General features: G+C 46.5%; 2 protein-coding genes across 2 annotated transcripts in view; one reads left to right on the top strand and one right to left on the bottom strand.

Moving 5' to 3' along the window:
- Positions 1-20,719, bottom strand: part of LOC144159735 (glutamate receptor ionotropic, delta-1-like) — a 38,654-nt gene extending 17,935 nt beyond the window's left edge. Inside the window, exons 1-2 of the mRNA XM_077691434.1 lie at positions 20,626-20,719; positions 10,885-11,114 (exon numbers count right to left, since the gene is read on the bottom strand). Of these exons, the coding sequence (XP_077547560.1) occupies positions 10,885-11,114; positions 20,626-20,719 (324 nt within the window). The remainder of the gene's footprint in view (positions 1-10,884; positions 11,115-20,625) is intronic.
- The window catches only part of LOC144158244 (uncharacterized), a gene marked incomplete in the record, with an annotated part of 583,448 nt that overhangs the window by 238,267 nt on the left and 320,129 nt on the right, over positions 1-25,052 (top strand).

Raw genomic sequence — 25,052 nt, 5'->3', positions numbered from 1 at the left:
CGGGGTATGAGTTTATCTTTATTTAGGCATTGTCATCATCACGTTCAACGTTGGTGCCGTCGAGCTTTGGTTTGCGTTCCGCTTTGATTATGACCGCCTTATGATCTGTGAAATATAAGGTCAAGGGCTGTTGTAGTGGATGAACCCTAACGTTGCTGAAGATGAGGCGGATGCACGTTCTCCGGATGGGTGTGGGCTGCTTGTAATCACGGCCCGCCAAGAATAGCTGACGCACGCCGCTGCCGACAACGATAAATCTTCGAAGACGCATGAAGCGTGCTCGTCTCGTGCCGGCCCAGGAAGACATCGGCAACGCTGTCGCTCCAGGAGCCATAGAAGGGACCGGGCGTTCAGCAAGCCGAGATTGCGCAGTGGGGGATTGGATGGCGCAACAACAACGACAGCGACAAGGGCAGTGACAGCGACAGCGACATAGCCCCGGCAATGAGATGCTTCGCATCTAAAACAACACTATTCGTCCGTGTTGTTGTTCCGCGCTCACACGTGCATCGTTCGAGTAGAGGGAGAGAGAGGTAAACGTTTATTTATCTTAAGGGGATGGGAGTAAGAGCGGAAGCAGTCAGCCTCCGAAGTCCAGGAAGCCCGGAGACTACGCTGAATCCAGTGCCCGGTCGACAAGAGCTTGTTGTTGCTCCGCTACCGTGCTCTTCAGCGCAGACTCACACTGCTCAGGTGATGGGTTGAGGAGGGGTTGGGGGTTGCCAGGGCATGAATGCACCATGTGGTAAGTAGTGAGAGGGATGTTTCAAGTGCGGCAGCCATGTTGGAAGAGTGATGAAGAAATGTGGGAGAGATCCGTGTGGTTAAAGTAAGTACCGGTCTGTAGCCGGCGCCAGATATGCGACTTGGTTGCTGAGAGTCAAGTGTGGCGGTGGATACATATTTCTGAAGTGCAGGTAGCGGGATGGGATGGCATTGTGTTGCGGATCCAGTTGTGTTAGAGAGAGAATTTTAGAGCTCGGGCAGCTCGTGGCATCTTGCCTGAAGGATGTGAATGCCCAGGGACTGCAGATCCCGCGATTCAGCGTGAGCTGCCTCGTTCCCGGAAAGTCCCCAGTGCCCTGGGGTCAATACGATGGCGACTTCAAGAACTTCGGGGAAGGTACGGAGGGAAATGAACGGCACTTGCAGGTACCCTGCCGTACCGATATAGTCGGCAGGTCTGTTGGGAATCGATAAGCACTGTGACCAGTGGTTGTTTCTGGTGGGTAGTTGCAGCATGTGCAATCACGATGGCCTCAGCCGCGGTGGGCGATAGATTACAATAAGATACTGCTGTGGCCACCTCACCTTGAAGAGTAAGGGCAACAATTGTGGTTCTTGGTTATGGGGGGGGGGGGGGGTGCTGCGCGATGTCTGTGTACCGACCTTGACCGTTTTAAGAGTATTCCCTAGCCAGATGACGATCGCGAGCTTCTCTGCGGCTTTTGTTGGAAGTCCGTGCATGCGGCAGGATAAACGGGCAACCCAGATCTTGCACCGTATGTTCGCCGGCATCAGGCACGGAGCGTTGTGGGAATTGGTGGGTTCTCTCTTTATGAGTTGGAGTACTCTCCTGCCTGGTGGTGTTATCGACAGTCGGTTGAGTCGCGCCATGTGCTGGGCTTCAAGAATTTCTGAGAATGTGTTATATATCCCGAGTTGTAACAGTTTCTCGTTGCTGGCGTACGCAGGTAGTCCCACTGCCACTTTATAGGTCTTGTGCACGAGGGCATCCAATTTGGATTGTTCTTGAGGGTTGAGGGCCAGGAATGGCATTGCGTACGTGACCCTGCTGAGTAGCAGCGCTTGCACGACGGGGCACGTGTCCTGTTCTTTCATTTTAAAAGTTTTGTTGCTGATGCGAAGAATTGGGTGGGTGAGTTGGGCTACCGTTGTTTGCAGTTGGGGTAAGAGGGCCGAGCCCGACCCATCGTGGTGTAATGGGACCCCAAATATTCTTCGAGCCTTGACGTGGGGTACAGGTTGACCCTAGATGGTTATTTCTGAGTCAGGCTTTGGGAGAGGCGGGCGACCGCGGGTACGGGACTTTAAGGGGGGATGTATAGTGAACGTAGGTGTCCAACTACGTATCCGGCTAACATTTCTGATTTTTAAGAAATCGGCTCGACATTTTGGAGGGTATCTACGCTGTATGGTGGCTAATCGTGTGCAGAATGTGATAGAGAAATATTTAATAGTTTTTGAGAAAAAAATGCACAGTTTCGTATCATTTTTGTTTCCCGGAAGGAGCATTTTCAGAAGTGTTTTTGCAGGTGCAGGGCTGAAATATTTTCTGCATGTGTTCAATGCCTCAGGCTTTCTTCTGAACTAAAATAATAATGGTGTCCTAACTATTAACGTTTAAAAATATTTACATAGCGCAGACACAAATTTTAATAATTTTTGAGAGAAAAAAGTGTGATTAAACAAAGAAATGCTGGGGAGAACATGTTTATTCTGGTGGGAAATGTGTGTTCTCATTGATAAAAACTCAGAAAAAATAGTTTCGGAAATGCGCTATATGAAAAAAAAAAGTTCCTTTTTTTTGGCGGAAATGGTGTTTTGAGAAATCGCACTTACAGTTTTCGTTTCACTTTGTCGAATTGTCGCGTCTTGCGCAGATTATGAGAAGAGCGAGACAATACTACTAGCCCCGGCGAATTCAGGCTGAAATGATTGCTTGAATATGTCTAAAAAGAAATCAATTACGTGCACGCAAACAGTATGGTAGGCGACCTACCTGATATAAACAAATGTTCGGCAATGCATGCGTAAAGCTATTAAAGTAACACACAGTCATTGCCACGTACAGTGAACCACAGAAAGTTTCAAGTAACCATGAGCTAGCTACATGTGTACGTAATTATAAAAATACACATTATCACGCAGTCTAAAGAAAACATAACAATTTAAATACCACTGCACGCCAACAGGAATCTTGGAGTCACAAGGCGGGGTCACAAGGACCACGTTTGGAACCACTCCTAAATGGCTTCTGGTGCGCATCCGAGAATGCCACTTCGTGGGGTCCTTATTAAAGAGTGTTAGAATATTTTGCCTCTATAATACAAAAATACAATTTCTACTGGGTTTTGCTATCCATCCTTCCTTAAGACAAGAAAGGCTGATTTGGGTGTCACAAGTGAGCCCTCTGGACTGGAGGTAGGAAATCGTGGTGTCGACTGCTATCTGTAAGTCATCTTAATAAAATAATTAGAATCAGAAAAGGTTTATTTGTACGAAATACACATGTTGGTGACAGGTCAAACCTTCTCTGGTCCGTACGGTCATATCATAAGCATAACATTCATGCCGAAGGTGCGGTACACACTCCAATACTGAAGGGAGCAGAAAAAGGACTATATTGAATAAAAGGAGTGAAATTACCCACCCCTGGGGTGTCCCCTTGTTAGGAGCGTTGAAGTTGTGTGATATATGTGGATCCAGTTGGAGGGTTGCCGTCCGATTTGTGGGGAACGTTCTGACGAAGTTGTAAGTTTTAGCTCCACAGTTAGTGTTAAAAAGGTTTTCTAGAATGGCTCAATTGGTCACGTTTTCAAAGGCCCCAGTATGGTTTTGGGGGTAGAATGGCTGAGATTATCTATGACTTGCTCTTTTAGCTGTATGAGAAAATCCTGCGTTGAGCGCTTTTGAGGAAAGCCAAGCATGGTGAGGGGAAAAAGTTTACGTTCTTCTAGGTAAGCTGTCAAGCGTTGGTGCACTAGGTGCTTGAAAAGTTCTCCATTGCACGATGTCGGTTAGATAGTTAGAAGCGATTTTGGACCAATGGGCTTGTTGGGTTTGGGATTAGGGTTGTCACAATTTTTCCACTCGGCCGGCTATGTTCCATGTTCCCAACAATATTTAAACAGTTGTATCTTTGGCGTCATGGTCCGAGTTTCTGAGCAGTCGGTTGGTGATCCCTTCTCTACCCGGCGTTGTGTTTCGGGTGAGACGTTGTAGTGCTTGCTCGAATTCTGATTCCTGAAAGAGCCCATCCAGTTCCCTATTGGGCTGCCCAGTCTAATCAGTTGAGACAGAGGCCGGATGAGCCGTAGGGTGACTGAAGAGGTGGGTTTTGATTGCGTGGAGGGGTTCACCGGGTATAAGCTCCCTGTTCCTGATTAGCTTATGGACCGTGGTGTTCGTGATGAATCGGAATTTGGCGTTAGCGATGACGTGGCGCAGGATATGCCATGTGCGTTTGGTACTAACAGTGCCCTTTAATTGGTCAAAAAACGTCCATAGATGACGATACGCGTTTGCTGTCGGTAGTCTGAACATGGCCTAACAAACAATCCGCATCTGCTCTCCCACTACGTACTCCCGACATTACCATTAGACCATTAGGTCGTTTAACGGCCGCATTTAAACCTAGCACTAGCGCAACGGACATGCCGTACATCAGTGCGGGGATGAAACCTATAGCTGCACGTGCACCCCCCCCCCCCACCTCCCACAATTCTCCCCTACAAACATAAGCAGGCATAAACCGGCCACCGGTCATGTCCACGTGCTTAGAAGTGACAGACGCCGTCGAAAATATCCCCTGCCCAGTCGAAAATGACAACAGGAAAATGTTTGTAGTATGTCGTAACAGCACACCATGCAAGAGGCACACGGACTCACAGCGATTTTTGTGACCACTACTGCTACAGTGCGCTCTTCGAAAAACCTTAAGAACAAATTCACATCCTATTCCTCGTAACACAAACTTCCCCCTTGCTAATATGAGATCTCAATTCTGAAGAATCACAAACTCTGTGGAAGAAATACCAACACAGTTATCTGGAAATTCATGTGCGTTAAGATGTTCGGTGAGGACATGAAAATAGGGGAATAGGCTTTGGGAATAGGGAAACATCCATTCTCTTGTGCGCAACCAAGATAGGTCCAAGGGTATGGCCAGGGGAGAGTAACTCAAACATAACATATTCCAGTTCTTAGAGGCAAGGGAGTCAGATTTCCTCAGCTTGTTACCTCAGGATGAGTTCGAGCTCATAAAGGGGGCAAGGGCAAGAGCTGCTCTATCCGGTGCCGTTGACTCAGGTTCCACCTTTGAGCTCCCTGCCATGTTCTTACTCCATTTGAAAAACGCAAAATTGTTAGCCCGGCCTAGACTTCACAGGATAAACATTTTGATACACTGAGACTAATCTTTTTTACCTCAAACTGACAAACGCTTCGCATTTGCAACCTTCCACGCTCACATTTTAAGCCACAGAATAGCATGGAGCCTGTCCCTCCTGAGACACTGCGATTAAAAAACTTCGTTTCTAGTCTTTCTCCTTTGGAGAATTTTTTGCGCTTGTGAAGCACAGATCGGAAATGCAGCAGCTGCGTACGAAGACGCTCCGTTGGAGTCGAAGTATTGCTTTCGCAACTTACATCTTATGATAGAAACGTAGATGTCTCAACTTTTATTAAAGTTGTTCTCTAGGTCGAAAAAGTGAGCCAAAGTTTCGTTATATCATGTTTTTGATAAACCCGTTTGTTAAGTGGTATCTGATTCACTACGAACAAACTTTTAGTAATATTGCAACTAGCCGCATTGAATGATTCGGCGTACAATTGTCTTTTTTGGCAATGGAATCAGCGCGGTGGCCCTATTTCTTGTGATGCGGAACTTGGAGCGTAGCGCTGTGTTTTCACGGGCTCCGCGACACCTCCCCCACAGCATATTTTTTTCCAGAATAAGCGCCAAATTATATGGGGTCAACCATTATGCTCAGTCATACAGTTTTTATTTCTACCGTTTTTCAGCACGCTTTCTTCATCTTGCTTAAAATGCGAACGAAATTGTCATGGGCAATGGCGTTGTTTATCTTGAGTGACAGAATTACAGCCAAAGCGAGGAATTTTTCTATCAAACATATTTGCGTAACATATTGATAGTATGAACACAAGCCAGTGATAAACAGTTGGCCTTTATCAGCTGACTCACAATAAAGTAGTGATCTGCTAGCTTTTGCACAACTGCAACCCTAGTTCTACAAGAAGAGTTGTATGCTCGTACGCTGACACGATGCATTTGCGAGTGACACATAATCTTTCGGAATTTCCTCTCTTGTGGGTTCTCAGATCAGAAGCTCAACACCAAATTCGGAAAACGCAATGACAGAATATTCAACAGCCGACCGCTCGCGTCGTAGGAAGTCGATGATGAAGCCCCTGAATATGCACAAAGCACAGGTTACCTGAGCTGAAAGCTCTTTTGCAACCCTCACGCAGTTCTTCAATAAAACAAAGAAAGATTAGGTTTACATCTGCTGCACTTAGTACAATTTGAAGCCGGATGGAATAATAGGGGCCCTTTATTGAGACTTCATGGTCTGTCAAATGCACGTCGATACAACTTGTGTTCCACTTTCTTTGCCTTTGTTGAAGTTGGCGCTGCTTTCAACCAAGAATATGTCTTTCCAACTAGCCCAGCTTGCAATCCTACTGCTGAGAGATTGGCGAGGAGGGAACGGAGCCATGTGCGGTACCCTTGTCGGCACCTGGGATGTCGGCTGCTCAGTGCCAGGCCCTCGCCCTGCATGGCGCTGCGGCCCGATGGCGGGGAGAGATATGGGGTAGCGGACAGATGGACGAGGAGGAAATGGATACATGCGGGGAACCCGTGTCGCCTTGTAGTGGAGAAGGGCGTGGGGGCCGCCGCCTCAGCGATAAGCGCGCGTCACAAAATAGGCCAGGAGGCCACGTAAAGGGCAGAACCGTGTGCGGTGGAGGAGGACGAACATCCACGTGTGGTCTTTTGTACAGCAGCGAGGCTCAGAAAACTCCGTGAGGCGAAAAAAAGACGATGATTAAGCAGTGTTTTCATTGCAAACATGTCTGTATATTACTGCGAAACCACACGTCGAACGTGAACGTCGCCAGGGCAGTGAAGCTTTCACTGTCAGCTAGGGTTAACCTCAGCAGTTTTTATATGCGAAGCATCTCATAGTCGGGGCTATGTCCCTCCCATGTCGTTGTTGCGCCATCCACATCCCGACTGCTCATGCTCGGATTGCTGAACGCCCGGTCCCTCTATGGCTCCTGGAACGACAGTGCTGCCGGTGATTTCCTGGGCCTGCACGAGACGAGCACGCTTCACACGCCTTCGACGTTTCATCGTCGTCGGCAGCGGCGTGCGTCAGCGAGTATCGGCGGATTGTAATTACGAACAGCCCACAACATTCCGGGGAACGTGCACCGACCTTATCTTCAGCTACTTTAGGGTTTATCCACTAGAACAGCCCTTGAATGTACATTTCACAGACCATAGGACGGTCATAATCAAAGCGGAACGCAAACCACAGCTCGACGTCACTACGTTGAACATGATGAAGATAATGCTTAAACAAAGACAAACTCATACCACGTACAACGTCTCTCTCTCTCTCTCTCTCTCTCTCTCTCTCTCCCTCTCTTTAAGGCCTCTACACTCTGACACCCTCCACCCTTTTCCCCCCCCAAAAAAAACTTACACCATCTTCCCGTATGGGAACCCTGAGTAGTATGTGAAGCAGCATGGGATCGATTTAGGTGCCCATTAGTTTTCAGTTCGTCGTTTCAGTGAGGTTGGGGTACGTAGCTACCTTTATATTTACCCTTTGGTTTCCATGGTAACTACCAGACTTTTCACTTGCCGGAAATTCGAAATGGAAATTTATGTTGACGCCATGGCTGTTTCACATACTACTCAGGGTTCCCAAATGGGAAGATGGTGAAATTTTATTGGAGGGGGGTGGGGGGTTTTAGAGTGGAAAGGCATTAAAGAGAGAGAGAGACGTTGTACGTGGTATGAGTTTGTCTTTGTTTAAGCATTATCATCATCATGTTCAGCGTATGCCTGCTTCGCATACTTCTCAGGGTTCACCCACGGGAAGATGGTGTAATTTTATTTCCTAAGACATGCCTTACCAACTATCTCACTTCTCAGTTTCAATCTTATGGCACTCGTTCCCCCTTGGCCTTGTCCCATTAACATACAAGTTTTATCATAATGCATCTATCATCACAGTCATTATCATCATCCTCTCAAAGTCCGCCCTATGTTTGCACTCACAAATCTTCGAAAATTACTAATATTTATTGTTATTTTGTATGCAACGAGCTGCCACCGCATATGCCTCTATTCAAGATCATAACTTGTTTCCAGCCGACTGAAGAAGGGTTGTAGTGCACTTGCTTATAAAGGTATTTTTTGGTGATTTGATAACACCAAATGTATTTACATGCTTTTACTGACTGGTTTTTACAGCCGCCGTTTATGCTTGAGCTTGGGGAGGTATCATTCGCAAAAAATACCCCGACATTCCGAGCGTACGTGAGCGTTTGCCTCGTGAGTGGTGTTCGGCGTCGTCTAGGTTTGCGTGTCGACCTGCGCAACGCGGGAGCTCGCAAAAATATTAAGAAACATTACTCGCTAATTAACTTCGTGAAGATTGCTGGGAAGCGAAGCTGTAAACGACACCTACAACAATTACCCATGCGGCATCACCTGAATTCACTCATGTGGCTCTACAAAGACGGAAACAAGAGACCAGTGAAATGCTTTTAACTACACCCTATATTACCTGAAAGGTATATACTCTGCTAAGGTTAAATCAATCGATGATCCATAAATGATGGTTGGTTCAGTTGTAGTGGTGAAGCACATGAGTGGAATTATAAAATTAAAGGAAGCTCAAACGTCGTGTTATAGATCTCACTTTTCCTAGATGTCTGCCGCGCTGCCGACAGAGGCGACGAGACCAGCGGCAGAGAGAGAGAGAGAGAGAGAGAGAGAGAGAGAATACATGTTTTGAGCGTCTAAATTGGGTCTTGTGGCCCGTTGGGAATTGTTCCTTATTCACTGGAGCCAATATTACGTCATGTCCGCCTAGGCCCGGTCGACCAGCACTAGCTCGGTCACCAGTGAGGAGCCGGACATCAAACTGTCCTACCGCGCATTTAACGAGAGGGAGGCGGAGTGCAGGCGAGGTGGATTTTATGACCTAAAGTGGCACTCCCCAGTGATGAGGCGGAGTGATCTTGTTATTTTGCAAAATTTGCATTTGGCCGAGTATTGCTCCGGGGACATAAAGTGTAGCCTTGTTGGTGGGGAACGATCAAGATTGAATAAGGCGAAAGACTCTGCTGCTCGTTAGAGAGGCTAGGATGAGGCGGAAGAAGCGAGTTTCTAGCCGGTAGTGCTGCGTGATTTCCGTGAAAGTGATGAGCGGACAGTACTCCAAGCCTTCTCCGATGTTTGCGAAAACCAAACATTGTCGTGGGCATTTTCTTTGTGTCCTTCAAATGTTATTGTAAAGGCGGTTGAGCACAACCCGCTCAATGAATTTCCCAATACACGAGGTCAGAGATATTGGCCCTAAATGATCTATGTGGGGAGATTTTCCAGTATTCGGTATGAATCTTATCTCGCCTGTTTTCAATTGAGCGGGGAGGCGTCCAGTGGTGGAAACGGCAAAGTGCGATGCCATGCATTGGTGTGAGCTTCCTTTATTTTATATCTCCTAGCGCATGCGCAAAGCGCGTGCACGGCCGCTACACGTACCGTGGGCGGAGCGCACAGCGGCGTGAGAGGTCGCATGAAACTAAGACGTGGCATTAAGAGACAACGCAGGGGGTGAACCCGCAGATGTGTTTGGCAAGTGCACCATCTGTCTCCCCTCTCTCTGCGTGGGCTCGTAGCTCAATATGTAAGAGAACGGGCTCTCGCTCCGTTTTTTTATTAATTCCAGGTTTTATTCCTGGCAGTTCCAGTGACGTCTTATATTTGTTCGTGGGAGTTCTGTCTTAACACCTGCGGTCGCGGCAGAATGCTTGAGGGGGGGGGGGGGGCGGGAAGTGTAGAGGTAAAAAGCTTCACTACAAAATTACTTAGCACACGTGAGCGTCCGCCTATTGAGGGGCGTGGAGCGTCGTCCAGCTCAACCTTCGAAAACACACTGTCCAGCGTTCGAGGCGTGATATCCCGCGTGCTCTTCTCCCAGTTCGAGTGCGTTCGGGCGGGAAGTGAGGAGCACAGACGCCGGGACGTACAGAAGACGGTTGGGAGCGGTTTTAGCGGTGTTCTGATCCGGTTTATTTTGGCATATATTTGAAAGCCTTCAGAATAAGCGATCGTAGTGAGAGAGTCAAGGAGAACTTTTAGTTACAGGTTGGCAAATCCACGTGAGGTGAAACAACCGGGTCTCCGACGAAGGAGGAAGGGCCGCCACCTGTGCTGGTTCTCCAGCTGTCCACTACTAGTGCAAGCTGCGCGAATTTTTAATTCCTGTATTCCTTTTTTGGTAAAATCTCTACCACGTGCAACATTGCGTTTGCTGTGTAATTGTGCTGAAGTGTTTGAAGTATCTTCTCGACACCCCCCTCCTACCCCTATCTAACGCTCGAATGGTCCTTTTGGGGTACCTTAATACAAACATTTTAAAACATTCACCGAAAGAAGGCTGCCTGTATCAGTAATCCCTTTATTGCCCTGAAACAACCAGCAATTCGTTTATTGGAAAAGTTTTTACGACGGTAAAAATTGCCTTGGCCTGTAGATGATGCCTTTTTTGTTAGTATTTTTATTTATTTTTTTACCTTTCTTGGTGTATTTCTGGCTTTGCCCTGCACCTGCGGAGAGGGATGTTTGCCGATACGAAAAATAGAGCAACTTGTCGAATAAATTTTCAGTTGAGAGTCAGCACTCGTACTATTTATGTACCTTTAGTATCTTGCAATTGGAGCTGAACCTAAACCATGAACGCGTACTAACGCGACCGCCTAGCCACGTTACCTAGACTGTCGTGTTGGTACCGCTTGTGCTTGTTCTTTAAGGAAGCAGTGCCCAGAGAGAGAGCCAGCATTACCGTTTGTGTCACCGCGAACACTAACCAAGCGCACCTTGATATACTCGATGAAAATGGTGGCCCGCTCGACGCAGAGCAGCGCTTCCCGGCTGGCGAGCGCCCGTTCCAGGCTCTCCGGGTCGGCCAGCCAGGGCCCGTACACCGCCACGCTGGTCATGGACACGAGTCGGGCGCTGTACACGGTAGTAAGGACGAACACGAAAAGCCACCATGGACCGACGAAGGCCCGGTACGCGCCGCTGTCGGGCTCCTTCTCCCACGGGTCTGTACGCAGGGAGAAAGTTTGTTCATGGTAAGCCTTTTTTTACTTCTGCGCATCTGCAGCCACAAGTTGTTGTTGCCCTTGAAGGCAAAGTGTGCGTAAATATTTCTCCCGTTCTCCGAAGTGCAGCTAGGTGCCCACATCTGTCGTAGGGTGTGAGGGCATAAAATGAGTAAGCACGTGCGCAGCTTTTCAACGGAAAGCTGAGCGTGGGTGCCGGAGAGGCAAGGTAAAGAGCGCGAACGCGTTCTGCATTCTGTGCGAAATTATGCAGAGAGTCTTCATGCCACCATTAACGCTGGGGAGCTAAAGTGGACACATTTTACGGTTTTCTGGCTTTGAAAGCGTACCTAGTTTAGGGTGTTTTTTAACTTGGCCGATGGGACGCCCTCCGTCATTTCCCAAGCGGAGTTTGCAGCGGAGACAACCACGAGAATTTTGAAAAAGTAGTTTGAAAATTGACGTGATTCGACACTATATACTGGGTTTTATTTTAGTTAATTTCTAATTATACTCAATGCTTTTCCTTAATTCTGAGAGAATGCCATTAACCATGTGCGCCCTAATTTAGTTAGGCGAATCAATGTCGCCGCCCGCGAAAACACGCCGCGGTGGTGTTTAAAGGATGGTCGCACTTCTGACACCATGTTTTAAGTATGATCGCATGTGGGCGCCACAAGCAAGAGGCAGGCGCCACGGCACGCGAAACCTGCCCGACAGTTTAGACGGATAAGAGGTCTGGATCATGAATTTTAAGAAAAAGGGGACTGTGGTACAGGCTGGACCCGAGCCCGGTCATACATCGCCGACACAAAAGATGAAGCTGTGAGTAAATCGAACACACCTTGTTGCTCTCCCTCAAGCTGAGCTCGGGTCAACCTATGAACTACAAGCAGCTTCACTGCAAGATGGAACCATTGGGGAAGTAGTGGCAACCATGTGCAAGATTCATCAATTAGCCATAGCCGCTGTTGACGCTGTGTGATTCGACCGAAGAAGTATAAGGAATGAACGTCTTTCGCTCATTTATTTCCGATGGAGATGTTGTATGTGCAACCTCCAAGGTCGCGTGGCATCCGTAGCAACATCGTGGACAAGGCGCATGAAAGGGAAGCGATAGGAGATTTCTACAACATCTTGATGTTGCGGAGCTTTTTCGCCTGATTCTTGATTGGGGCGCACACTTGCGACCATCCTAAACACAGCGGCTCAGTAAGTAAGGTGGTACGCAGCTAAGGTGTTGCGAAACTGTTCGATTCCCGGCTCTTAGAAGAAGAAAACTAAAGCGCCCGTATGTACAGATTTCGGCGCACGTTAGAGATACCCACGAGGTCGAAAAAATTTCGGAGCCTTTCATAAAACTATGGTGCGCCTCCAGCCCAGGTGCAACTTCGGCACGTTAATGTGCAAAAATTGATATTTCTTGATCGGCCAGCGGTAAAACGCTTTGGTGTGACTATGTCGCTTGCGGGCACGTCTACCGACCATGTCTGACTGATATACTATCGCCGACTAGGTGTTAAAGAAAGTACGCTGCGCAGGCACGTCCCCTGCTGAAAATGCGCGTCCTTTCGTTCGTCTGCGCTGTAGCATCAATGCCCTGCTTTCCCCACTTCAGTTGCCGCGGCGAAGCCCTTGAATCTTGCCGCCTCAATCGTAGCTTCCAGGTGGCATCGATGACGTATTAACACGAATGCTTTATGGCGCGGGTGATTGCAGACGGCTAGCAGTCTCGGGGAAATTGAAAATGAAAAAAATAGTGTCCTTCCACTCTGTGAAAACGGATGACCTGCAAAGATGCACGCGTTTTAAAAAGTGCACGGAACAAGAAAGGTTTTATAGTAATTTACCACTGAACATACTTTGTAGAGAATCACCTTAAGGAAATTTGGAATGACGCGAGCTTAGTGATAGTGTAAAAAAGTTGAGCTGTTACTTACCCTCCCGTGTAGGAGGCACCTAAATGCTTTTGTAATACGCCAATCCACACTACCACTGAGGACATCGGACCAGTCGCATTGGGCTGTTTGACAGCCACAGTTACACGTCAGGCCAACCCAACGGACAAGTCACCAGTAAGGGCATCAAATCTTTAGCAGCGCGTGCACCCCCCCCCCCAGCATTCCACCCCTCCCAACCACAGGACGCATAAACTGACAACCGCTCATGGGTGCTGAGAAGTGAAAGACAGTGTCGAACATGTCCCTATCACGGCCCTTTACTCTGAACAAGTGATATTGCCCACGTCAGCGTCCCAGCGGGCCGGTTGTTGTTTATCCCGGAGGGGTTCGCAGCTACTCTAACAGCTGAAACGTGATGGCGCAGCGGCGGCTGCAGCAGCCTTCCGTTGTTTTCAGGTGAATTCAACCTTCTGATCGAGGTGACCTTCACTTTCCGCTCGTCTTCCTCCAAGCAAACGACATGTGTCCATCCCAGAGTGAGTTAAACACATCGAAGGCGTCGACGTTTATTCGAGCGCACGCACCCGTGGGTGTCCCGTTCGCTGTCCAGTAGTAGGCATCTTATTGTTTTTGCAACACACCAACGCAGAACAAAACTGGTTTATTGCGGAGAACAGTTGACAGGTCACCTTCAGCCATGAGGCTTATATTATCCGCAATCATCAGATAGCGGCAGTACCGCCGCTGTCAGCCGACTTCGCAACTTGTGATAGAGGCATCGATGGTGGCTAGGGGAAAAACAGTTGGTAAAAAGGGGTCGCCCGTTGCGAGGAGAAGCACCGCAGCGGCGTTGAGTAAATCTGCTTCAACGGAATGAAAACTGGAAAGGGGCGACATATACTGCGTTGCTTTAAAAGGTGCCTAATAACGCTATCGCGTTAAAATGACGAAAAAAAAAGGCGAGCAGGAATGATCATCTTGTCCCAAGAAAATAACCTCACAATCAGCAGCGCAAGTGACGGTACACTCGCCACATGCATCTAGTTATTTTGGAATATGAAACCGTGCTAAGAAAAGCGTTTGCAGCAGCCAGTACGAAAAACACAATGGGTGGCCTGCTATCACGGTGCTCGACCGCGTTGAAATTAAGAGGCATGCTGCGCACGCCCACCACGCTCCGCTTTGCGAACTTGATGCGCAAAGTCTGACTTCAACACGGTTCGTTATAGCGGCGATTGATGATGTTGAGAAACATCACGCCTCACCCCCCTCGTGTGAGCATCATCATCATGGTCATGATCCATTACAGCACTCGTGTGAGGGGGTTTCGGTGGCTCGTCCCTTTCTCCACTATTTTGGTGCCGAAACCTGGGACCAGCGGACCTCCGGAGGTGATCCCCTACGAGCGGAATTGCACTATTGTCTTCGACCACCTTCTCAACCCTGCTTAAGAATGCAGCCGCTGTTTCCACGAACCCGTTCATGCAGCTGGGCGTCGGCTAAAGAAGAAGAAGCGAGACGGACTCATTCGTGCTGACCTTTGCCGATACATATGAGATTCACCTTTGCGGCTGCGTACATCCTGCAATGATCATGCCAACCTTTGCCCTGTCAGTACGATCCCATAATCAACGCCGTCTGTGACGCTAGACTGGACCGTGGACGCCCTCATTGAAAGACGGCGGATTGTGCGACAGTGACTTACAAATGTGTTCGGCAAGGTTGAAGACTTTTTACTGATTGGGCTATCACGTGGACGTGAGTTAACTCATCTGCTAAGAATTTTGACTGACCAAAACGATTGCCTGATCAAGAATAACCGAGAAGTAGACAATATCGTGGACATTGAAAAGCTCGAATCGGAGATGTTTGACGCCTTTAAATTTGAACCCACGGTAATATCTGCAATAGTGAAGCTGAAAGCTAAATTAAGCGATGCCAGAACTTACCGGCAAGCTCAAACTGCGTCTGTCAAAGCCCGAATTTAGTCAGAGCTTGGACAGCACGGGAAAGATGATATGCATACTGATAATACGGAAACTGCAATTGGAAGTGACAATCTGGTAACCAAACAACGTGAAGACCAGTGTACACGACAAATGAATTGGCAAGAGATTCCTCCAACAGGAAACCACTGCCTGGTGTCTGCGCCGAAGACAAGGCGTGCTATCTGACGCACATTGATTGTGCAGAAAAAGCTACAGTGACCATGACTGTAACGAGGCTTGTGCGACCAGCAAACAATGTTCACGAGTTCAACGTTAGTGATCACGCATCCGAAACAAAAACGACAGCACTCACTTGCCCGGTTAAAACGACGCGTAAGGTGCCTTTTGTTCAGCAATTTTAGAGCTTACATCTTCATCTGTCATACATAACCACTGATTTGGCGCTCCTTGCCCTAGTTGGCCTTGCGCCATAGACATCCAACCATCATCATCATCTGTATAAGTGCTAATCAGTTGGGTTTTCTCGCTTGGTTTCCCTATGTATTTCTATCCCCTAATAAATGTTGCCAGTTGCTAGCACCGCGCTGTCCTATGCATTTCTTTACGTGATCAACGTTGTTTCCGCGCCTGTTTTGAAGACAACATTACATTTGCAAATTTTTAGCCGGTCAATATAAATCAGTTTTTTCTTGTCACAACACTACTGTCCTGCTCTTTGAAACTCTTTGGCCTAAACTGCCACACGTTTTTATTGGTGAAAAATGCACATTGAATAGGCTAGTGAACCTTCATATCAAAAAACCTTCTGGAAAGGATAATACCCGCAACGCAGTCGAAATAGATACGCTGAATGCAGTCCTAAGTACCGCAACGTCCTTTTTATAAAAGTGTTGCTTGGGGGCCAGGTATCGGACGAATAGAGAGGAGCCATAATCAAACCTATTCATAAACAATAAAATAAACACAGCAGTAAAAGATGACTTCCTGCCTTACTAATGTCAACCGTTTGGAAACTTCGCCAACACATTATCTATATAGCATTTCGAAATTTTTAACCATCAGCATCTCTTCAGGAAGACATCTTCAACAACTACGCAATTGGTACCAACAATACTCATTTAATAAATTATAGATATTGGACAGAGGCACTTTTTGTGAATTTTCACAAGCCTATGCTGAAGGTTCTCACAAAAGTAAGTATCTGCACTTGAGAACCTTCTCGGGAATTATCAAATAAATCAATAATTTAAGTTTAATTGATAAGCTGCGATTAATTCTTTTTAACCGTAATTCTTCTCGTAAGGTTTCTGTTGAATCTGCTCTGCCCCAGAGATTAGTGCTGGCTCCCCTTTTATATATTTTATGCAATTACGGCATAGCAGAAGATATCATTTCTACATATTATACTTTATGCCGACGATTGTGGTATTTACTCTGATATTTACTCTTGTTTTTTTAATATTTACTCCTTTGGTTTTACCATTTACTATTTTATTATTTACTTTTGTGTTATCTACGCTTGTGATATTTCCTTTTTTGTCATTTACTTTTCGCCTCAAGCAGAAAAGCAACCCCCACTGCCGGCATTTGAACCCGCGCTCTCGGACTCAGCAGAACAAAGCGACGACGAGATAGTGATGAATGTAAAGTAAAAAAAAACGTCTTCCCTACCGGGGACAGTGGTGCACGCGAAGCTTGTCCAACCCTGTGAAACCGTAAACCGATTCTAGTGATATTGGCCACGAGGACATACCGTGGCGCCACCTACGAGTGACGTCACTTGCAGGACGCCAAATCGTGTTGTCGTCTGCTACAGCAGATGTCCCGTGCGTATGCGGAAGCGGGTTTTTTTTCTTGTGGCCACCGTCTCGCCCGCTTTTTGTGGATTTGATGCAAATTACCAAAAAGTTGTCTGTAAACCAAATAATACAGGCAAGCAATCAGCCACTCGCTTGTTCCCGGCGACATTGCCGCGATTAGGTAGTTGCTACCTTCACCACCCACAGCTCTTACATACGCAGCCAGCTAACGCCAAGGACGATGCAACTGATGCCGAGAAAAGTACGCTGTAAATACATTATGAAATACTTGTGACGGGACATGTGCGTGCAAACAAACACCTTGTAACAGCGACGGAAACGCGTCGCTCACTTATGATCTCACTGCGCGAACTTCTCGTAAGGCCTGGTAAATGGATGACTCGAGAACGCTGATCAGATTGCTTCGCCGCACATGCTTAAAAGTATTGTTATGGTCTGCAGTTTGGCTTGATCAGTGCCTATTTCCGCTACGATGTTTTTATAGTCATGCCCGGATTTGATTAACGATCACTGCCGTAGCCTGTACTCTGCACGGCTGATGTTTACTTTTCGCGACTTGTCCGCAATGTATGAACGGTATGAACGCGAGTTTTTAACGCCTTCGAGCGCGTGTTTTGTATGTTAACAGTAAGCCGGCATTTCTCAAGCATCAATTTCGGAACTCCCGACTGCTCACAGAAGGCGAAGCTGCGTACGAGGAGAAACACTTTGGTAATGATTTCGGGTAATGGGGATATTTAGAATAGGAGAAGCGAGCGTTGGGGGCCCCAAGAAGTTAGAGGAACCCAAACGCAACACGCGCGTGCGCGACGGGAGGGCCTTCGCCAACAGCTCGCAGCCGGCTTCGGATGCACGTAATCGGATGTTGGGAACTTCAGGCTTGACGTCGCAGCTGATATTTCATCGCCGTTAGAGTTGCGAGTGACAGTCCCTAACAGAACGTTTCACCGCGCTGGGAACTCTGTAAGCGCGGTGATTTCCGTTGAAGCGATCGACGTTCAAGATACCTGCACGGCCTCGGCCGATTCTTGCGCGCAAGCATAGCCATCCTTCGGCCGCTCGCCGCACCGTGCGTGAACGGGCCGGCGCTGCCGGGACCCACCTCCGCGGCCGGTCGGCGTAAATCGCAGCAGATATTTGAGCATCGCTTTGAAAACCACAGCTGTTGACACTACCTATCGGAATTTTTCATCACACTAACATCCACTTTCACCAATCTGGAACTTCTTTTCCACGACTTGTGTGATTTTAAAAAGCCGCGACAAGTTGCTGCCGCGATCTGCGTCGGTTCGAGCCGCACCGTCGGCTGTGCGGGCAGGCACGGCGGGTGCGTGTGCTTCTGCGAGCAGTTAACGCTTCACGATTTCCTGCTTTATACATTTCTTGCAAACAAGGTAAATCTACAAACTTCACTCGGCATTCGTCGTAGTCCACATTGTTGATCGGGGAAACAAGCCGCTGCTTACGCTTCGGTCGCATGCGTAATACACCACCGCGCTCATGGTGTTTGCGGATAATCTACCACAGTTGATACGGTTATACAGTCACCATTAGATCGAAGTGCGCTTGACGCACTGAGAATAAACTTCAAATGAAGGAAATTAACACGAAAATACTTTTAGAACGCGCTTCCTAGGCGAAGTGTCACGCGCTGCAAGCCAACTACGCAGCAAGATAGGAACGGTGATCCTACAACTGACGTCAAAACGATCACAGCGCTGGCCTCTCCAGTGGTGGGCCTCGCGGCCAATAATTGTCAAATCAAGTGTCCAGCCCATGCTTGCCGAAATAATTCACCGGTGCGCCGTTGTCTTTTCACCGGGCTTTCCAATAGCCGAAACATACGTTTACTCAGCCGAGCAAGCGCACATTCCTCTGCGTGCTCTTCAATGGCGCTCGTCGAGCGAGCCAACTTCGCTTTCCCTTTTCAGGATTCCGGGAGCGCGTGTGATAGGCTGGGAGTATGGCGTGATGCGGCGCGCCACGTTTGAGAGCGGCGCATTTGCCGTCAGCTGCAGGCGATGACTCACGGGAGGGGCCGAGCAGGAAGGTGTGGCGTATAATGCCAGCAGCAACATCGAAGGCGGCACGAGCCAGCCAACACCAACTTATATTGAAAAAAAGGACCCATATCTGTGGTAGCATTTCATGCTCAAATGACAAAAGAAGGGTAGCTGATAAGACATTATGAACGTGAGGAAAACACAAAGTAAAACACAGCAAGACAAACTTCAGACGCGTATACTAAATAAAGATATATCTGAATTTTTTGAATGCTGATTCCATGTACACTGCAATGCAAGCATGGGGCACAAATCACGCAGAGATTGAGGACCAACAAGTGTAACTTTTCCTGGTCTACTCTTCCGGCACCTCTAGTGGAACATGCATCAGCTCGCGACATGAACATTTTCCGTAAATGATTTTAAAAAGAAAAAGGGAAGCTGCCTTATCTACACCTGAAGTTTAAGCGTGGAAGCTTCGGAAGAGACGGTGATTCAGAAGAATTACTGTGGTTTGTAGCGAAGCGATGGTTAAACAAAGGAAATGTGTTTGGACACCATCATAAAGCATAAATTTTGTTTGGCACGGAACAGAAAACAGTACCACACTCGAACTTCGGGCGACAAATTGTGTATATAACTTGACTTGCGGAAAGTGCGGGGCTCGTTCAACTCCTCCGAAGTGCGCCGGCACACAACACCAAGGAATCGAAGAACACCACAAGGAATTTACCTGATTAGGTAGGAGAAGCTAAACTTGGATTGGAAGGTGACAGCGAGGGTATTGGCCTCCCACGCATGAAGTTGTGCTTTACATTTAATTTTATGCGACAGCAGCACGCGCAAGATTTGCGCCTTTGACAAATGCGACCCGGTGGACTTGCAGAACTCTCCCGTTATACTGGCTGGCACTTTTTGGAGATTGTTTAAATTTTTATCATACGACGAATTTCCCCACCTGGCAAAACGTACGTTCATTTTAAGACAAGGCAGCGGTATCAGTTCATGTACATTGCCCTTTGTCATTTCATGATCATAATTTAAGCTACCACTTGGTGGCGTTTAATGTGAAATGCGTTCGTACGTATGAAGACGCGTATTTCGTACTTTTAAATTGTAAAGCTGTCAACTTTGCCGCATATGCGTCTTGCGTTCTGGCCATTTACACTGACTGCCTGATTAAGCTGGAATTAACAGTGAAATGTACTGTATAAGAATTGCAACTGGACAAGTTGGGAATGAATCATTGATATCTTAGAAGTACCACATCCCAGACCCAGACAAAAAAGCAAAACAATACAAACATGAAGCTGCGCTTACTACCTTTCTCTGGAGTCTTATCAACCTACATTTTGTAGCGGACATGTTTTTTGCTGGATGAGCCTAGCACCACAAAAGTTTTTCTTCCTTACTCCTACAATCTCCCTACCTAGTAAAGAAAGGCATCGGTATTTCTTCTTTCAGAACGATGTCGTGGAAGTGCTGCGTTCATTTGGCAGATAATAGTTTTACTGCGCTGGGTGCATCTGGCCTGCACCATCTGCTGTCATCAATGGTATGGGCCTTACTGAAAGACATGAAAAGTCGACCTTACATATATGAAAAGTCAAAACACAGGAAGCATTCGTAGTATTATACGTGCACGAAATTGCGCAAAATATCCAGGAAACCATCATGTGCTAGCTAATCACGCACTATGCCGCAGCTTGCAGCTTGGCGTTAGAGCCGAACGACACACGAGTTCCCCACTAAAAATGATGGTCTTTTCAAAATGGGTGTAAACGTTTTGGACCCACTGGGCCAACCTCGAGTAATAATAAAGACACCGTTGGTGACCTACTCTGGCGGCTCAGTGTCGCCAGTAGAAACCAGAAGTCTGGAATGGTCTCGCCCTCCTTGTGCCGTGGACTCCATCGAAGGCAGAACAACAACATCGTGGACACTAGCAAAGTGCACAAAACGCAGGCCCAGACCTGGAAAAGAAAGGGTAATTGAGAAGGCTGAATTTTTGCCGCCGAGCAGCAAATTCTTCGTCCACTTTCCTTCGCGACCTTAAAAATGCAATGAATATAATGATATCTTGATAAAAGACATGACTTATTTTCCTAATGGGTGATTTTTATTAACTATACAAAAAATTGTCGACCGCACTATCGTTTATAAAACCTTTTTTTAGCACCTAACACTTTATAGACTTGTGAACAGTCTTTAACATAACGCAAGTAGTTTCGGAACCTACAGGAATTATGCAAGCTACCGCGAACAATATAATTTAGTTCTCACAAAGTGTCCAGGTCGAGGTTCGCAAATAACATACATGCACAAACTCAGTGATCGCACCCTTTTAAATTTACAGTAACAATACCTGCAAAAAATGTCCAAAAAAAACAAAAACAATCATTCAAAATATTCCGAAATCTAACTTTGCAAAAATTATCAGCCAGCTGCATTTATTTCGAATTGATTAAATCAACGATCTAAGATTCGATGAACGATTGCTGGAATGCTAATGGACGTTACTTAAGAACAAGGCTTGACAGAGCGCTTCATACCTATTCGCGAAATACACTGCAATCCAAACGCTACCTGGTATGAACATAACCTTAGTTGCCTATCTAACGGAAATACGTACAACTACACCTTCTCACCAAAACATTTCGCGGTATATACAGGTGATCCTTAGCGGCTAAGCAGCAAGTGATTACGTTACCGCTGTCAAGACTGCAAAGTCAAACTTTCTTACAAACATGATGCCTGGTTTTCGGGAAAATATTCAAAGAAAATTTCGCCGCGTCGTAAATTCTGCTGCGGCTGTCGCATTACGCTGACTGACAGAAAATGGTTGACCTAATGTGCTAAACAAAGTGTTTGCTCGTGATTTTTGTGACAATCCCAGTATTTGTACACCCAATTCGGAAGAACACCACTATTTACAGATGAATCCCCGTCATATTCTTCCTAAGCGAAGAATTGAGACTATGGACTAACTCAAAATGTTTACTTCACGTGTCGTTTATGGTATCGATTCCAAATTCCTTAAAACTACTAAACACAACTGGACTATTATCCTAGCTTAACGTTTTCAGCAAGCACTACCACAAAGTGACATTCCTGGTGGGTGGGAAGTAGGAAAAGTGGTACCCATCTTTGAATTTTGAGATAAATGGCCCCACTTCAATTACAGGGCAAATTCTATCACAAGCATTCCATGTAAAATTTTTGAACATATCATTTACTCTCATGATCCCAGCTTCCCCGAACCTGATTCATTTTGACCCGGCACAGCATGGTTTTCCAAAGTCTTCTTTTTATGCAAAACGCAGTTAAGTTTGCTTTTTTAACAGCTTCAATGCATTCTTAAAAACCGCTCATTTGCCAACTACATCTTGTTCGATTTTGCTGAAGTATTCCACAAAGTTCTGAAAGCGTTATATCCTGCTCAAGCATAAAATATTGATCTCGACACTGCCATTCTAGACCCGATTGCGTGTTTCATCATGAATCACCCGCAATGTTTTTACAGCTAATGGGAAAAATTCTCTTTTACCCCGGGTTATTTCGGGTGAGCCCCAGGAAACCATCCCTGGGCCACTACTTTTTCTTGTCTTCATCAATGATGTGCCTCAATGTATCTCATCATCAATTATTTGATCCGTACACGATTGTATCATTTCTAGTAAAATAAGTAACAATACTGACATACACGCATTCGAAAGCGATATCTGCGCCACATCCGAAATGGCAGAGAGTGCATGGAAGATGGTTTTAAATACTACCAAATGCAAATCAATGGGAATTTCTTGTGTCACTGCTACAGTGCACTCATATTTTCTTGAATGAAACATTTCTAAAGCTTTTACTTCAAAGTCACATTACTACTTCTTTATTTTGGAATCTTCGCAAAGAAACATCACCAACAAAACCAATCGCAGGTTCAGGGAAAACAGAAGAAATTTCCATCCCGCCCCTTCTTCGATGAAACTGTTGCTTTTCAAATCAATTGTGTGTTCACAACTTTGCTTTGCAACGCCGTTATGGGATTCATGTACGCAAATTCTCAGTCATCAGCTCGGAATAATTCGAAATAACATGGCGCACTTTCATGGAGCAAGACTCTAATTCTTGTTCCATGCTTTTTTCTAATATCGGCGAGCAGCCAGCATATCCAGATTGCCTAATTTACATATAACCTAACTGATGTTACTGTGCAGAATTGCGCGCTTGTGCTTATTTGTAAAAGTTGGTCGTCACCCCCCCCCCCCCCCTTCGTAAGTGGACGTCCAGCAGCGCTGTTGTAACCCATTATGATAGAGGAGGGTAAATGGTGATCCAAAAGGTGACCATGTTGGGCTAGTTGGTGGTCTGATACGAAGGAAGGAACAGCACACATTCTAACGAAGGACGGACAGAGTTACATACCACAAGCGCTGACTATCAACTGATGGCTTTATTGCAAGCTGCGGAAAATAAATAGCACACTTACAGGGGAAAATGGAACAAGTGCGCACAAAGAGAGAAGAAGAGAAGGATGCCCAGCCTGTCAAAATATAATTGCGTCACTGACTTTAACCCCACATCCACTTTTCTCTGGCCTTTAACCCATGAAGAACCACAGAACAATAGCATTCGCTTTTTTAGGCGTGCGCATCCATTTCCACAATGACCATGTATGCTGGCTGTATGAGCCTCGTGCACAAAAACCATTGTTACCATTTAACTCAGCCCATTCAAAACTTGTAAAAAGAAGCATAGCACACTCATGCCTCAGTAATTCACCTACGAAATCATGTGAACACATGACCCAGGAAAGTTTCCGTTCGCAAATTGACCGGCTCATCGCAAATTGACCGGCTCAGCAATGCTGGGTACCACCAGCCATTATTCATTTCTGTTTGCTTTCATCAATGAAAGCAAACCTTAACCTTCCCCTTTTAACAACTCGCAGGAAAATTGCACGTTAAGGCTTTGTCACGAAATATTCTACCGTGCCCAGATATTAAAACTGACACTGTTTCACCTCCATCTTACATGTCCCCACGCTTTGACCACAGATTAAAAGTTGCAGTCCCCAATTGCCGGACGAATTTACGTTTCAATTCGTTCTTACCGAAGACAGCACCGGACTGGAACAGCCTGCCCGCCTCCATTGCAAGCAACCCTGATCCTGTGTCCTATAAGACGGCCATAACTTGCATTGTATAAACCTTCCCACTCCTATCGGTAACGCCTTTCGGGGCTTTGAGAGTATTGAAATAAATAAATAAATAAATAAATAAATAAATAAATAAAAATAAAATACTTGTGTCAGTGTCTGAAGGCCTGATTAGTAAAATAAAAAAACGCTGCACGAAACGCCACGATGACCTTGAAGGCGCAACGGAACCCAGGAAAAAGATAGCGGTCATCCCCTACTACAAAAGCTCCCCCATAACCTTAAGAAGATTGGTTTAAGGTTGGTCAACGTGTTGGCTTCAACGTTGTATTTTCGGCACCAAACAAATTATCTCAGCTAAGTAAAAGAAGCAACCCTGTCCACAAAGAAAAAACCAAGTGTAGTACCAGTCATAAGGAAAAATTCACTGAATGCGAAAGCGGCGTTGTGTACCGGATTCCTATGGCCTGTGGTAAGGAATATATAGGCCAGACAGCCCTATGCTTGAATGAAGGGCTGAAAGAACATGACTACAATTTCCGTCGGGCTTCAAAAGACCACGTGTGGCACCACGTACGTGACTGCCTGCTCTGTGCTGGTCCAAACACTGTGTTCGATAACACAACAGTAATCTTTAAGAGCAGGAACCAGACCACGAGGGAACTTATTGAAGCTGCAATTGTTGAAAGAGCCGGTGATAACTGTGTTAGTGTGCCCTCGTTAGCTATCACGCCAAAGGAAATCGCACTTTTGGAGGCCAGAGAGAAGTGAATCTGGCCGATAAATTCAGCGGCGCAATAATAGTTTGACAGGCTGGGCATCCTTCTCTTCTCTCTTTGTGCGCATTTGTTGCATTTTGTTCCCTGTACGTTTGCTTTTTATTTCACGCAGCTTGCAATAAAGCCACCAGGTGATAGTCAGCGCTTGTGGTGTGTACTCTGTCCGTCCTTCGTTAGAATGTGCGCGTTCCTTTCATTGTAAATGGTGATGCAGGAGCAGATTAAGGCGGGTATGAAGTGCTTGAGGGTGAAATGGGTGAATTGAGTGGCAAGCAGTGGACTCGACCGGCGCAGGACAGCAGTGGTTGGAAGTCATTGGAAGGTGCCTTCCCACTG

This window comes from Haemaphysalis longicornis, unplaced genomic scaffold (assembly GCF_048455015.1).
Source record: "Haemaphysalis longicornis isolate Haplotype H1 unplaced genomic scaffold, Haemaphysalis longicornis Haplotype H1 scaffold_10, whole genome shotgun sequence".
Taxonomy (NCBI): domain Eukaryota; kingdom Metazoa; phylum Arthropoda; class Arachnida; order Ixodida; family Ixodidae; genus Haemaphysalis; species Haemaphysalis longicornis.
This window is presented reverse-complemented; position numbering and strand designations above follow the sequence as displayed.